The 14,846-nt window shown below is 44.7% G+C and overlaps 1 protein-coding gene across 1 annotated transcript; it reads left to right on the top strand.

The window, feature by feature from the left end:
* Nucleotides 1-1,442: 1,442 nt before the first annotated feature.
* Nucleotides 1,443-12,851, top strand: LOC116523246 (lysosomal acid glucosylceramidase-like; the record flags this gene model as incomplete). Its single annotated transcript, XM_032238338.1, is given in 18 exon segments — nucleotides 1,443-1,482; nucleotides 1,484-1,632; nucleotides 2,755-2,780; nucleotides 2,782-2,899; nucleotides 4,498-4,631; nucleotides 4,763-4,792; nucleotides 4,794-4,823; nucleotides 4,825-4,877; nucleotides 4,879-4,937; nucleotides 6,016-6,062; nucleotides 6,064-6,190; nucleotides 6,193-6,251; nucleotides 8,526-8,571; nucleotides 8,574-8,633; nucleotides 8,636-8,751; nucleotides 9,984-10,147; nucleotides 11,699-11,824; nucleotides 12,722-12,851. Coding segments are annotated over 18 exon segments (1,487 nt in total), but the record flags the coding sequence as incomplete, so codon positions are not given.
* Between the last annotated feature and the right edge of the window lie 1,995 nt (nucleotides 12,852-14,846).

Here is a 14,846-nt window from a genome sequence, read left to right as displayed (position 1 = left end):
AAAATGTTGACCCCAATAATCAGTAGTCACTCCGGGGGGTTGTCTCCAGGGCCTGGTGCTGATAAATTCTCCATTCCCTTCATGCCCTTTGGCTCCAAATATTCATGAAACCCCGCTGAGGTTTCCTCAACGGCCTGGCTCCATCGAAGTCTGTTGAGGAGGTTTTTGGGTGAGTCCAGCATTCCAGCTTGTCTATTTCTCTTTGCCCACTGAAGTTGACCAACGGGGTAGGGGGAAGGTTCAGGCTGACGGAAATTTGCAGTTGAAATAAATCTTCGTGCAACGGGCCGGTCAGACGGGCTGGGCTGGTGTAAAGAAAGGTCGGGAGGTCCCAGTTCACTGGAATCCGTCCCTCCAACGGCGCCTTCCTCCTCTCTGGTCGGAGAAGACATTATTTCCCTTCTCGGTAGACGTAAAACTCCTGGAAAGGGATATTTTCAGATTTTGCTTCTTGTCACGCCCCACTCCATTCCATAACTAGGAAAGAAGACCAATAGACCATGGTTGGAAATCCAAAGTACTTTTACTAATTATAAATGGTAAGCAAGCAGCAGTGAAAGCAAAATCTGAATATATGGCGCGAAAGCAATGATATATAGCAAAGCCCGTTCCCCCCTTAGGATCAAAGCTCCAGTCCAATCATAAGTCCTTCAATTGTCAGGTGTGAGATAATTCAAAAAGACAGGCCAAGATGGAATGTGAAGGCCGTTGATGCAGGCGGGAAACACGTACGCATGCGCAATCCCAACGACTGGTACATCCTAGAACATTCCTCCAGCAGTCCTCCAGCACACCAAGTAAAACCCTCCCACATACACGCCCCCCCCCTTCCCGTTTCATGGCAGCTGAAGCAGCAGCAAAGCAGAAGCTGACAGATACATAATAGATAGAAATATAGATGATATAGATAGATAAATAAGTTAGATAATAGTAATAAGATAGAAAGATAGATAATAGATAGATAGATGATAGATGGATAATAAGTTAGATAATAGATGATAGATAGATAGAGATAGACAATAGCGAGAGAAAGAGATAATAGCTAGAGAGAAAAATAGATAAGATAGAGATAGATAATAGATGATAGAGATAGATAGATAATAGATAGATAGAAAGATAGATAGAGATAGAAAAAGATAAAAGAGATAGAAGAAAGAGAGAGAGAAGATAGAGAGATAGAATTAGAGAGATAGATAAGGAGAGAGTTAGAAAGATAGACAATAGATAGATAGGGATAGAGAAATAGAGAGAGATAGTAGAGAGAGAGGTATAGAAAGATAGATAATAGAGAGAGAGAGAGAGAGTAACTCTGCACCGTTGTAACTTTGAACCGTCACTAAAATGAATGTTGTACATCAAGGCCCCTACCTGTATATTCTTCATGCATCCCACCCATATATTCTAGACAGATTTTCCTAAAAACGGTTCCCTTCTCCATTCAGGAAGCAGAGCCTGCAATCGGAAGTATTTTGGCGTGGACGCGATTGTGTGTTTGTAACAGTACCTATTGCGATACCCAGGATCCTGTCCATCTCCCTCCCTTGGGTCAGTTCGTCGTGTACGAAAGCAGCAAATCCGGGAACCGACTGGAACGCAGAGAAGGTTATTTCCAGAACAAAACGACCAATCCAGGTATCTCTCCCTCGGCTGTGTCAGGACTACAAGTCCCATCTCCCCAAGTCCAAGGGGCTGGCCAACTGCGGAAGGAAGCGAGAGAGACAATTCCACCTTTTGGAGGAGACGGGCGGCGTTTATTATTATTATTCTTGCTGTTGTTATTTCAAGTTTAATGAATAAAAGAAATAACAACAACAATAATAATTTAAACTGTTACGTTTTTCCAGTCCCAGACTGTGAATTGAATTGAACATTAACCAATAATAATAATGATAATAATGATGAAACTGTTGATCACATACTCAGCTGCTGTAAAAAAATCACGCAGACTGATTAAATTGCGGCACAATTCAGTAGCACAAATGATCCATTGGAATTTGTGCAAAAATTATAATATTAAAACAGCAAAACTGGTTGGGAACATCAGCCTGAAAAAGTCACCGGAAATCAGATGGTCAAGATCTTGTGGGATTTCCGTATACAAACGGACAAAATACTGGCGCATAATACACCAGACATCACACTGGTTGAGAAAAACAAGGTGACAATCATAGACATCGCAATGCCAGGTGATAGCGGGGTTGCCGAGAAGGAATATGAAAAAATCGCAAAATACCAGGACTTAAAAATCGAAATTCAACGACTATGGCACAAACCAGCAGTGGTAATTCCAGTGGTAATTGGCACACTGGGGGCTATTCCAAAAGCACTGGAATTACATTTAAAGAGTTAAAAATTGACAAAAACACCATCAGTCAAATGCAAAAAGCCGCACTGCTTGGATCTGCACGCATATACGAAAATACGTTAGGACGTCCTAGGCCCCTGGGTGGGGCCCGACTAGTAACCAATGCCAAATCCGGCGAAACAACTGGCCGCTGTGATACAATTGTATAAAAATAATGATGATGATGATGATGATATTAACCACATAATAATAACTTGAACTGTTAATTTTTACCAGTCTCAGACTGAATCGAATTGAAGATTAATTAACAATCATAATTCCACTACATGCTTCCAGCTGTAATATTCTACCTGTGGGGTTTTTTTTAATTTTATGTATTAATTTATAAAACGTACAGGCCACCTAACTCCCCTGTGTGACTCTTCCTTCCCCATCCTTCCTTTTCTTAGGCATCCTCCTGATTTTGGAGTCGGCCCCAGCGGTATCAGAGTATAAAAGGATTTGGCGGCTCTGTCACTGATTCTGCCTCCATCAACATCCTGGCTTTGTCGCCGAATGCCCAGAGAAATTTACTACGCTCTTACTCGGAGGAAGGTAAACGTCACTGCGAGGGGTTTAGGGACTAAGGGGGATCCGGAAGGAATTGCGCTCGGAAGGGAATCAAGGTGGGCGTGCATTTTGTGCTAGGTGATAGCTACGTGATAGATGATAGATAGATAGATAGATAGATAGATAGATAGATGATAGATAGATAGATAGATAGATAGATAGATAGATGATAGATAGATAGATAGATGATAGATAGATAGATAGATAGATAGATAGATAGATGGATAGATGGATAGATGGATAGATGGATAGATAGATAGATAGATGGATAGATGATAGATAGATAGATAGATAGATAGATAGATAGATAGATAGATAGATAGATAGATAGATAGATAGATAGATAAGATAGATAGCCGCCCGGAGTCCTACGGGATTGGGTGGCATACAAATCTATTAAATTACTAAATTACTAGATGATGGGGTGTGTGTGTGTGTGAGAGAGAGAGACAGACAGACAGACAGATGGGGCGGGGAGAGAGAGAGATTGCCTGGATTGAACAAATTGGGATTGCAAGAACAAGAACTTAAAGAGAATATGACTCATGATTAAATGCGTGAGAACTGCAATCCATTTTCTCCTCTTATTTTGGTTTTTAATTTAAAAGGGTGGAGGGTAGCACGTTCCTGTTTTCATAATGGGGACCCATTTCAGGAAACGCGGCAGCCACGCAAAGGCATAAACATCAGCGCCCATGTTCATAATTAACAAACCTCAAATTACTTCCCTGCCATTCCATCGCCACAGTCGCAAAAGGCAGAATTGCGGCATTGTGCCCATTGCGGAAACTCACGTTGCTGAGACTTGCTGAAAACTAGGCACTTAAGATTGCCTTTTTGGGGGGTGCCAGTTAGCACAGACACCTAGTTCTCGACTTAGAACCACAATTGAGGCCATTATTTCTGGGAGGTTTTTTTGTTCTGCCCAATTTACGACCTTTCTTGCCACTGTTCCGACCGAGGCTTCCTAAGAGGATGAAGCCAACTCCTTGTTATCCCGACAAAATCTCCTTTATTAATTGATTGTGAATTCTGCTCATTCACATCCAGCAAAGTTTTTCAAAGGAGGATTTACGGTCACAGACCTTATCAGGCTTGGAGAGCTGCCAGGCCGATCTCGGCAGAACTTGGCCAGGAGTCTCGGAGAGTCACGAACCAATGAAGCAAACTAATGGTCTCCTGCAAACTCCACTCCCCTGTCGCTCCTCTTTTATTCCCTCTGGGAGGGGCCATTCACCGTCCACTGTGGGCGAGGCAGGGCAAGGATACTGTAAAATCTCCTTTCCCTCCCCACTAACTTCTTTCCCAGCTTCGTTCTCCTGTGCAGGGCAACAGAAGGAGACCCAGCTGATCAGCTGGGACAATCCACTGGGATTCGGGAGGCAGAGAATAGATGCGGGCGGGGCCAGCCACAGTCGATATTTGCCGGTTCTCCGAACTGCTCAAAATTTCCGCTACCGGTTCGCCAGAGCTGGTCAGAACCGGCTGAATCTGGTCTGATTGCATACAAGCTATTGTAGTCAGATATCTCTCTCTCTCACACACACACACACTCTGACTGTCTGCCTATTGACACACCGCAGGGATCGAATACAATCTCGTGCGTATGCCGATGGCGAGTTGCGATTTCTCTATCCGGCCGTACACTTACGATGATTTCCCGTGCGACTACGAGTTGAAGAATTTCAGCCTAGTTTTAGAAGACCTCCAAATGAAAGTAAGCTTTAACACACAGACATACACTGAAAAGTGGGGAGTATTGGCAGAGAGATAGGAGGGATGACTCTGGGGGGCCATTGTTGGTCCTTGTTGACTCCCCATCCCGCCTCCCACTCCTTCTCCCCACAGATCCCCATTGTGCATCGGGCCAAGGCTATGGTCAAGGAAGCCCATCTCCCTCATGGCAAGTCCCATGGACTGCTCCGATTTGGATGCAAAGCAACGAGGACTGGAAGGGGGAAGGTTGCTGAAAGGGCAGGCAGGAGATTCCATCCAAAAACCTGGGCTTCCTATTTTGTCAGGTACAAAAACAGGTAGACAAATGTCTGTGTTGTGGTGAAACACTGCCCCCTGCAGGCCAGCGAAGGGTATCGCACCTCTGTCAAGTCCCTTGCTGCAGTCGAACGTAGTTTTTGAAAACGAAGAAATCGTTTTTGAAATTAAAGTCGCATTTTGAAATTAAAAAAAAGGGTTGAAATGAAGAAATAGTTTTGGAAATAAAGAAAATAGTTTTGGAAATGAAGAAAATAGTTTTTGAAATTAAAATAGTTTTTGAAATTAAAAATAGTTTTTGAAATTAAAATAGTTTTTTGAAAATTAAAAATAGTTTTGAAATGAAAAATAGTTTTTGAAATTAAAAAATAGTTTTTGGAATTAAAAATACTTTTTTAAAGGTTGAAAAATAGTTTTTTGAAATTAAAAATAGTTTTTTTAAATTGAAAAATAGTTTTTAAAATTGGAAAATTAGTTTTGAAATTGAGAAATAGTTTTTTTGAAATTGAAAAATAGTTTTTAAATTGGAAAATAGTTTTTGAAATTGAGAAATAGTTTTGAAATTATGAAATAGTTTTGAAATTATAAAATGGTTTTAAAATTAAAAAATAGTTTTTAAAATTAAAAAATAGTTTTTTAAATTAAAAAAATAGTTTTTTAAAATTAAAAATAGTTTTTTAAATTAAAAAATAGTTTTTAAATTAAAAGTTTGAAATTATAAAATAGTTTTTGAATTAAATTGAAAAGTTTTTTGAAATTGAAAAATAGTGTTTTGAAATTAAAAATAGTTTTGAAATTAACAAATGTTTTTGAAATTAAAAAGTTTGAAATTATAATAGTTTTTTGAATAAAAAATAGTTTATGAAATTAAGAAATAGCTTTGAAATTAGAAATAGCTTTTGAAATTAAGAAATAGCTTTTGAAATTAAGAAATAGCTTTTGAAATAAGAAGAGCTTTTGAAATTAAGAAATAGCTTTTGAAATTAAGAATATATACTTTTAAAAATTAAAATATATACATATGGATGGTTTATACCGTGGGAGTTGATATCAGTTCAATTTGCCAATTTAAAGGTGAACACCCGTGTCTCTGTTTCCCTCGGCCAAGGTTCTAGACGAATACGCCAAGCAGAATTTAACCTTCTGGGCTATCACATGCTCAAAACGAGCCTTCTTCTGGATATGTGAAAAATTATCCTTTCCAGACTCTGGGCTTCACCCCGGAATCACAACGCGACTTCATTGCCCTGGATCTCGGCCCCGCCCTGGCACGCAGTTCCCACAAGATATCCGGTTAATTATCTTAGACGACAACCGAATCCATCTCCCTCGATGGGCCAAAGTGGTGAGTGGAAGACGTAAAACTTCGAAAACTTTTTTTTAATAAAACCCAGACAATTATTTTAAGAAAACAAGCAGCTAGTCCCTAAGGATGGGAATATGAGTTGGAGGGAAGTGGACAATCCGGAATTCTAGAGCAAGAAAATCAGATAGAATCGTTCTTAAACCATAAGAGTCTCAGACAGGAACAAGGCGGATAAACCATTAGGAAAAGTACATTGTGTTCCATTTTAATTTCCGGATCCATTTCCGTGACGCTTTCGAGTGGCGTGGTGGCCTAAAGGTGGAGTTCTCGCCCCACAACCCCAGAGGCTGTGAGTCCAATCCTTGGGGAGAGGCAGGTATTTCTGTCTCTGGGCACGATGAGAATATTTCTGCTGAGGCAAAACTCCGCTCTGGTGACACGGAAAGGCATCGGGCCAGTAAAAGACTCGGCTCCATTTTTTCGTTAAAAAGAAGATGATGATTTCCATGACAGCTTTCGTTTTCAAGATTATCTGGCATTGCCTCTTTCTGTTAAGGTTCAGGGTCACAATAAGGAAGGTGAGGTTTGGGGGGAATCTCTTGGTGGCCTCCTGTCCGACAGCCGACAGGTCTGAGATCTTTCAAACTTTTTAAGAGTAGGAATGTGAGATTTCCAAACAGATTGGATTCCACCTTGAGAAGTGGAAGATGGAGAGACTTTAAACGGCAAGAATTCCCTAGCCAGCATGCTACCTGGGGAATTCTGGGCGTTAAAGTCCACCATCTTAAAGCATATTGGCTTGGGAATTCTGGGAGTTGAAGTCCACCCATCTTAAATCCTGCTGCCTGGGGAATTCTGGCGTTGAAACCCACCCATCTTAAAGCTTGCTGGCTGGGGAATTCTGGGAGTGGAAGCCCACCCCTCTTAAAGCCTGCTGGCTGGGGAATTCTGGGAGTGGAAGCCCACCCCTCTTAAAGCCTGCTGGCTGGGGAATTCTGGGAGTGGAAGCCCACCCCTCTTAAAGCCTGCTGCCTGGGGAAGTCTGGGAGTTGAAGGTCCACCCCTCTTAAAGCCTGCTGGCTGAGGAATTCTGGAGTGGAAGCCCACCCCTCTTAAACCCTGCTGCCTGGGGAAGTCTGGGAGTGGAAGCCCACCCCTCTTAAAGCCTGCTGGCTGGGGAATTCTGGAGTGGAACCCCCACCCCCTCTTAAAGCCTGCTGGCTGAGGAATTCTGGGAGTGGAAGCCCACCCCTCTTAAAGCCTGCTGGCTGGGGAATTCTGGGAGTGGAACCCCACCCCTTCTTAAAGCCTGCTGCCTGGGGAATTCTGGGAGTGGAAGCCCACCCCTCTTAAAGCCTGCTGGCTGGGAATTCTGGGAGTGGAACCCCACCCCTCTTAAAGCCTGCTGGCTGGGGAATTCTGGGAGTGGAACCCCACCCCTCTTAAAGCCTGCTGGCTGAGGAATTCTGGGAGTGGAAGTCCCATCCCTCTTAAAAAGCCTGCTGGCTGGGGAATTCTGGGAGTGGAACCCCACCCCTCTTAAAGCCTGCTGCCTGGGGAATTCTGGGAGTGGAAGCCCACCCCTCTTAAAGCCTGCTGGCTGGGAATTCTGGGAGTGGAACCCCACCCCTCTTAAGCCTGCTGCCTGGGGAAGTCTTGGGAGTGGAAGCCCACCCCTCTTAAAGCCTGCTGGCTGGGAATTCTGGGAGTGGAACCCCACCCCTCTTAAGCCTGCTGCCTGGGGAATTCTGGGAGTGGAAGCCCACCCCTCTTAAAGCCTGCGGCTGGGGAATTCTGGAGTGGAAGCCCACCCCTCTTAAAAGCCTGCTGCCTGGGGAAGTCTGGGAGTTGAAGTCCACCCCTCTTAAAGCATGCTGGCTGAGGAATTCCGGGTGTTGAAGCCCACCCCTCTTAAAGCAGGCTGACTGGGGAATTCTGGGAGTGGAAGCCCACCCCTCTTAAAGCATCCTGGCTGGGGAATTCTGGGAGTGGAAGCCCACCCCTCTTAAGCAGCTGGCTGGAAATTCTGGGAATTGAAGTCCTCTCCTCTTAAAGCATGCTGGCTGGGGAATTCTGGGAGTTGAAGTCCACCCCTCTTAAAGCTGGGAAATTCTGGGAGTTGAATCCCACTCCTCTTAAAGCACACTGCCTGGGGAATTCTGGGACTTGAAGCCACCAAACCAAGGTTGAAAAACACTTAACTAGAACAAGTCTCCTAACTGGGTTAGAAGTAGCGATTCCTGCAGGGGTTGGGCTGGATGACCTCTGCATTTCCTCCCGATTCTGATCCTTCCCCCCCCTCCCCTTGTCAAGGTTTTGAGCGGGGAGAGCCAAGCCTATCGCTACATTCATGGCATCGCCTCCACTGGTATATGGATTTCATCAGCCCCGTCAAGGGCACGTTGGAAGCCACCCAGCGTATCTTCCTGACTATTTCCTGATTGCCACGGAAGCCTGCGCTGGTTCTTACTTTTGGGAGCAGGATGTGATCCTGGGATCCTGGGATCGAGGGGAGGACTACAGCCATAGCATCTTGGAGGTATCGGATGGGGTGGGTGGAAGAGAAGAAAAATAGATGAAGAAAGAAGAGGAAAAAGAGAAGGAATGAGGAAGGGAGAGAGGGAAGAAAGGCAGGGGGAGGAGGGAAAAAAGAACGAGAGAGGCAGTGGGAGGAAGGGAAGAATCTGAAGGACAATGGAAGGAAGGAAGAGAGAAAGGAGAGAAAAGGAAGAGGGGAAGGAGGAGGAGAAAACAGAACGAGAGAGTGGGAAGAAGAGAAGTGAAGGGTCAAGGAAATGGAAGGAAGGAAAAGAAAGGAAGAGGGGAGGGAGGGAGGAGAAAAAACAAGAGAGGAAGGGGAGGAAGAGAAAGGAAAGGTCAAAAGGAACGGAAGGAAGAGAGAAAAGAGAGAAAAGGAAAAGGGAAGAGGAAGGAAGGAAGGAGGGGATGGTAGAGGAAGGAAAGAGAGGCAGGGAAGGAGAGATGCAAGAAGGAAAACAGGAAGGGAGAAGAAGGAAGAAGAGCAGAGGGAAGGAGGGAAAGGAAGGATGGAAGGAATTGTAGGGGAAGAGGAAGAAAGGAGAGATAGGAAGGAAGGAAGGGAAGCGAAGAAGGATGGATGATGGAGGGAGTGAAGGAGTTAGGGAGGGTAGAAAGGAAGAAGGAAGAAAGGGAAGGGACGAAGGATGGATGGATAGATGATGGAGGAAGTGAAGGAGAGTAGAAGGGAAGGAAGGAAGGGAAAGGGAAGAAGGATGGATGGATAGGATGGAGGAAGTGAAGGAGAGTAGAAGGGAAGAAAGAAGGTAAGGAAGGGAAAGGGAAGAAGGATGGAGGGAGTGAAGGAAGGAAAAAAGGGAAGAAGATTGAATGGATAGATGATGGAGAGTGAGGGAGAGTAGAAGAGAAGGAAGGCAGGAAGGAAAGGGAAGAAGGATGAGGGAGTGAAGGAGGAGGGAGGATGGAAGGGAAGAAGGAAGGCAGGAAAAGAGAAAAGGACGATGGATGATGAGTTGAAGGATTGAGGGAGGATGGAAGGGAAGGAAGGGAGGAAGAAAGGAAGGGGAATTGTAGAAGAAGAGAGAAGAACAAAGGAGAGGTGGAAAGGAAGGAAGGGAGAGCAGGTAGTGAGAGAAAGAAAAGAGAAGAAGGAAGGCTAGGCAATTGAAGGAAGGAAGAAAAGAGAAGAAGAGGAAGGGAGTGAAGTTAAACCTTAGAAGGCCCTTCCCCTTCCTCGTTAGAGACCCTGATTCTTCCCCGTCTTCTCTCTAGAACCTGAATAACCACGTCGTCGGTTGGATCGACTGGAACCTGGGCCCTGGATTTACAAGGAGGCCCCACTGGGTGAAGAACTACGTCGACAGCCCGATCATTGTGGACCAGAGCAGCGACATTTTCTACAAGCAGCCCATGTTTTATCACCTGGGGCACTTCAGGTGTAACCGGCGGGGCCGGGGTGGGGATTACTGACCGTGGAACCCCAAATGTGTGACCTTAAGGGGAGGTTAGGAGTAGCGACGAAACTTTGGATGAGATTCTTGACCTCCTTGGTTCCGTAGAAGACCACCAGGGGAAGCTGGGTGGGAGGAACGCAACTAAGGATCAACCATCTCTACCTGATGAAAATTGAGTCTAAATCTGGTGAAATCCAACTTGGATGGAAGGATGGGGTAGAAAGGGCCCTCTTTGTAGGTTCTGGGGGATATTTTAGGTTGAAGTCAACCCTCAATCACAGAAACTCTTAACCGAATTGTAAGGTCAGTTGGCTAACCTTAAACTCAACCAATTAACCTGAAGCTCAACTGGGAATCCTGAACTCAGCCATCTCACCTTAAACTCAACTACCTAAGCTTAGGACCAATCTTAAGGGTCAATCAGCCCACCTTAACTTAACTTGACTAACTTAAGCTCAACTGATTAAGCTTAAGCTCAACTAACTAAACGCAATGAGCCAATCCAACCAGCCAACATAACATTAAACCCTAAACTCAATTGGCCAACCTTAAGAACAGTTCTTAAGATCGGCTTAATGCCCAACTCGCCAATCTTAAGACAACAAGCCAATCTTAAGTTCAACTGGCCAAACTTAAGCTCAGCCAACTAACCTTAAACTCAAACCAATTAGTCTTAAAATCCACGAGCCAACCTTCAGTTGAATTGACTAACCAATTGGCCAACCTTAAACTCAACAAGTTAATCTTAAACTCACTGACTAATCTGAAGTTCAAATGATTAACCTTCAGCTCAATTAACCTTAAACTCAACTGACCAACCTTGAGCTCAATTGACTAACCTTAGGCGGAACTGGCCAACCTTAAGCTCAACAAGCCAATCTTAAGTTCAACCGGCCAACCTGAAACTCAACTGACTAGTCTGACGCTCAATTGACTAACCTTAAGCACAACTAACTAACCTTAAACTCTCCAACCAACCTTAAGATCAACTGACTAACACTTAAGGTCAACTGGTCAAGCTCAATTGAGTAACCTTAAGCACAACTAACTAACCTTAAACTCTCCAACCAACCTTAAGATCAACTGACTAACCCTTAAGGTCAACTGGTCAAGCTCAATTGAGTAACCTTAAGGACAACTAACTAACCTTAAACTAATCCAACCAACCTTAAGATCAACTGACTAACCCATAAGGTCAACTGGTCAAGCTCAATTGATTAACCTTAAGCACAACTAACTAACCTTAAACTCATCCGACCAACCTTAAGATCAACTGACTAGCCCTTAAGGTCAACTGGCCAACCTCAAGCTCAATTGAGTAACCATAAACTCAACTGCCCAACTTTAAGCTCAACCAACTAACCATCCTATAGGATTGTCATTTTGGGGGAAAAGTGAAGGGGAGTGTTAAGGCACAATTTTTCAAGGAACCACATTTTCCCATTTTTGTACTCAGGATTTCTAAATCAGGGTGGATCTCCTCCCCACCCCCGGTGGGATCTCTTCATCCCTTCCTTTTTTCTCCCCACTTAGCAAGTTCATTGTTGAAGGATCCCAGCGCATTGGGCTGACGATGGTTAAACGTGGCTTTCGTTGCAACCTGGAACATGTTGCGGTGCTTCGTCCCGACGGATCGGCTGTGGTGGTGGTCCTTAATCGGTAAGTGCCAGTATTCCAAACGGCTGTGCTTTCAAAGAGCCAAGTTACTAGTTCTCATAAAGCCATCTTTTTTTTGTCTTTTTCAAACACCTCCAAGGTTCACATCACTAAGTTAGCATATGGCGTGAACAAAAATGTGTCCCATTTTTCCGATTTGAGTGTGTTGACCTCCGGACTCAAAATGAGGCTCTTTATCGGGGAGGGGGGCATATAAATGTAATAAAGGCAGTTTTATAGAGCCCCCAATTCGTTTTGTCTGAATTTTTAGTCTTTCACACTGAACCGGGTGTCAAAAGTCTCTAGCCACCCGGACATTCGGGTGAGAAATTCTTCTTTATAAACTTTGCAGGAGTTAGCAACAACAAAAATGATAATTTTTGATAAATATGTTGGAGTAAAAGAAAATGAGGGAAGCGGTGGCTCAGGGGCTAAGACGCTGAGCTTGTTGATCGTAAAGATCAGCAGTTCGGCGGTTCGAATCCCCAGCGCCGCGTAACGGAGTGAGCTCCCGTGACTTGTCTCAGCTGCCATTCGAAAGCACGTTAAAAAAATGCGAGTAGAAAAATAGGAACCACCTTTGGTGGGAAGGGAACAGCGTTCCGTGCAGCTTCGGGAGTTGAGTCATGCCGGCCACGTGTCCCCCGAGACGTCTTCGGACAGCGCTGGCTCTTCGGCTTTGAAACGGAGATGAGCAGCGCCCCTTAGAGTCGGGAACGACTAGCACCTATGCGCGAGGGGAGCCTTTACCTTTACCTTAAAAGAAAATAAGTTACTATGGTGTGCACCGTTTTGTGATTGTGTTTCTGCTTCTCCCCTTCTTATTCCTCCCTTCTTTCCTCCTCCTCTCCTTTTCCATCTCTCTCCTTCCCTTCTTTTTCCGTCTCTTTCTCGACACAGGTCTTCGTTCAACCTCACCTTCGGAATTTACGATTCGGTTGGTGTTATTTCAGCCCAAATCCCTGCCAACTCCATCCAGACGTATCTCTGGCGGCGTCAGTGAAGAAGGGAGTATCGTACTGGGTACCAGTCAGAAGTAAAATAGCTGAGCCACTGGGGGAATAGTTTACTAACCTTCTTGGGAGCCAGATGGTGGTTCAGCCCAGTGGATTAGGTCCTTCTAGGACAGAAACCTTGACAATGATTGAAGAAGCAAGAGATTTTGATGCTTGCTGGGATGAACAAACCATGATTCTTGAAGTGTCTATCAATAGATGGTTCAAATTAACCGAAATCAAGGTGTTCCTTCCAATTGATCTGGCTGGGAATTCCTTGGCCAAGACAGTTGGCTTCCGCACCGTGTGTTTGCCCAATCCTTTGGAAGTGCACTTCATTAAGCCACGAATCCTGGCTTACAGGCCACAGGAGCTTGTTTTCCCCACAACCAAGCCACAATTACGACTTTTCACCTTGAACCTGAATGAGATCAGCTGAGTCCCATCTCGTTCCAGATTCGTAGCTCATTCGTGGTTAGCATTTCAAATTAAGCAGCTGGGATAATAGTTTATCTGTTTTGTTTTTCATTCTCCCGTCTTCAATTAACGGACAGCGTGACGCTGATGTTTAGCTGATTATATTTATTAAAACCTGCCTTTGTTCTAGTTTCAGATTACTTGCCCTGCCCAAGGGAGAATTAATTATTATTAATTAATAATATTGCTTCGTTCTGCACTCAGCCAGATGTTCAAACTGGATTTGGCATTTTTATGCCCCCCCCCTCGAGTCCTTTCCAAGGACCTTGGACAGCCAGATGTGAAGGTGTTCTGAAGGTGTTACGACTCCCCCCACAGGATGAGCCAAGCAGCCTTTCGCAATTGACAGATGGGGGGGGGGGGATTTTGTCAATGCCGGCGATGTTCAATTGTTATTATAGTTCATTGCGCAGATGTTTAGACTGGAGTGGGCATTCGTGTCCCCCTAGCCAGTCCTTCCCAAGCATCTGGGATAGGCACAGAGGTGGGTTCCTACTAGTTCCCACCAGTTCGGTAGAACCGGTTCGTCAAATCTACCGAACTGGTTAGAAGAGGTTCCACCAGTGGACCCGGAAAGCAGGCCACGTCTACAGAAGAGTTTCCAACATTTTTTGAAACCCACCACTGACACGCACACACACACACACACACAGAAAGAGAAAGAGAAAGAGAAAGAAAGAAACAAAGAAAAGAAGAAAGAAAAAGTGAGAGAGAGAAGAAAGGAAAAAGGGACAGAGAGACGGGAAGGAAAGAGAGAGAGAGAGAGAGAGAGAGAACACATGGCCGGCAAGCCACTCCCACCAGGTCACATGGCTGGCAAGCCACTCCCACAAAGGAGGCCACACCCACAGAGTAGGTTCGAATTTTTTTTGAAACCCACCACTGGATAGGCAGATGTTTTTTATGGAATCCTATCGAAGAGAGATGCAAGATGTCAGCTCTTCCGAGCCAAGCGGCCTTTCGCAATTGACTGATGGGCGGGGATTTTGTCAATGCCCCCGGGGTTCAATTATAATTAGTTCATCATACGGTCAGCCAGGCCAGTTTAGCCCCGATTTGGCCTTTTACTGAGCTCTTCCCAAGGATAGGCAGATGTTTAATAACATTACAGATCATTTTACAGGGTGGGATCAGTTCCAAGCCAAGCTTCCAGTTTGCAATTGACTGATGGGGTCGATTTCGTCAATGCCGACGGCATTCAAGTGACGCTCCAGAGCTGCCTCTCTCTCTCTCTCGCAACGAGTTTCCTTTTATTACTGTTCATCGTTTGCACACTGAGTCCCTTCCGTCCGCCTTCTACGCTTAGCTGCCTGGAATCAAACCAACGTCTGTTTTCCTCTCTGGAGCCAACATTCACAACTTTCTTCCCGGCACGTAGCTTTCGAACCCGTCTGAAGATGGGACGACTTGGGAGTCGCGCAGATCGCATCGGATCCGTGACGCGTCGTGATTTAGAACTAATACCTCTTCGGGGCAAAACAACAATAAAAATAAATTGATTTAACATCCTCCTTTTGTTCTGCCTTATTTTATCTTGTAGCACAAGCAGCTCA

This window comes from Thamnophis elegans, unplaced genomic scaffold (genome assembly GCF_009769535.1).
Source record: "Thamnophis elegans isolate rThaEle1 unplaced genomic scaffold, rThaEle1.pri scaffold_123_arrow_ctg1, whole genome shotgun sequence".
NCBI classification, from domain to species: Eukaryota; Metazoa; Chordata; class Lepidosauria; order Squamata; family Colubridae; genus Thamnophis; species Thamnophis elegans.
Note: the sequence above shows the minus strand (reverse complement) of the source record. Positions and strands in the feature narration are given on the sequence as shown.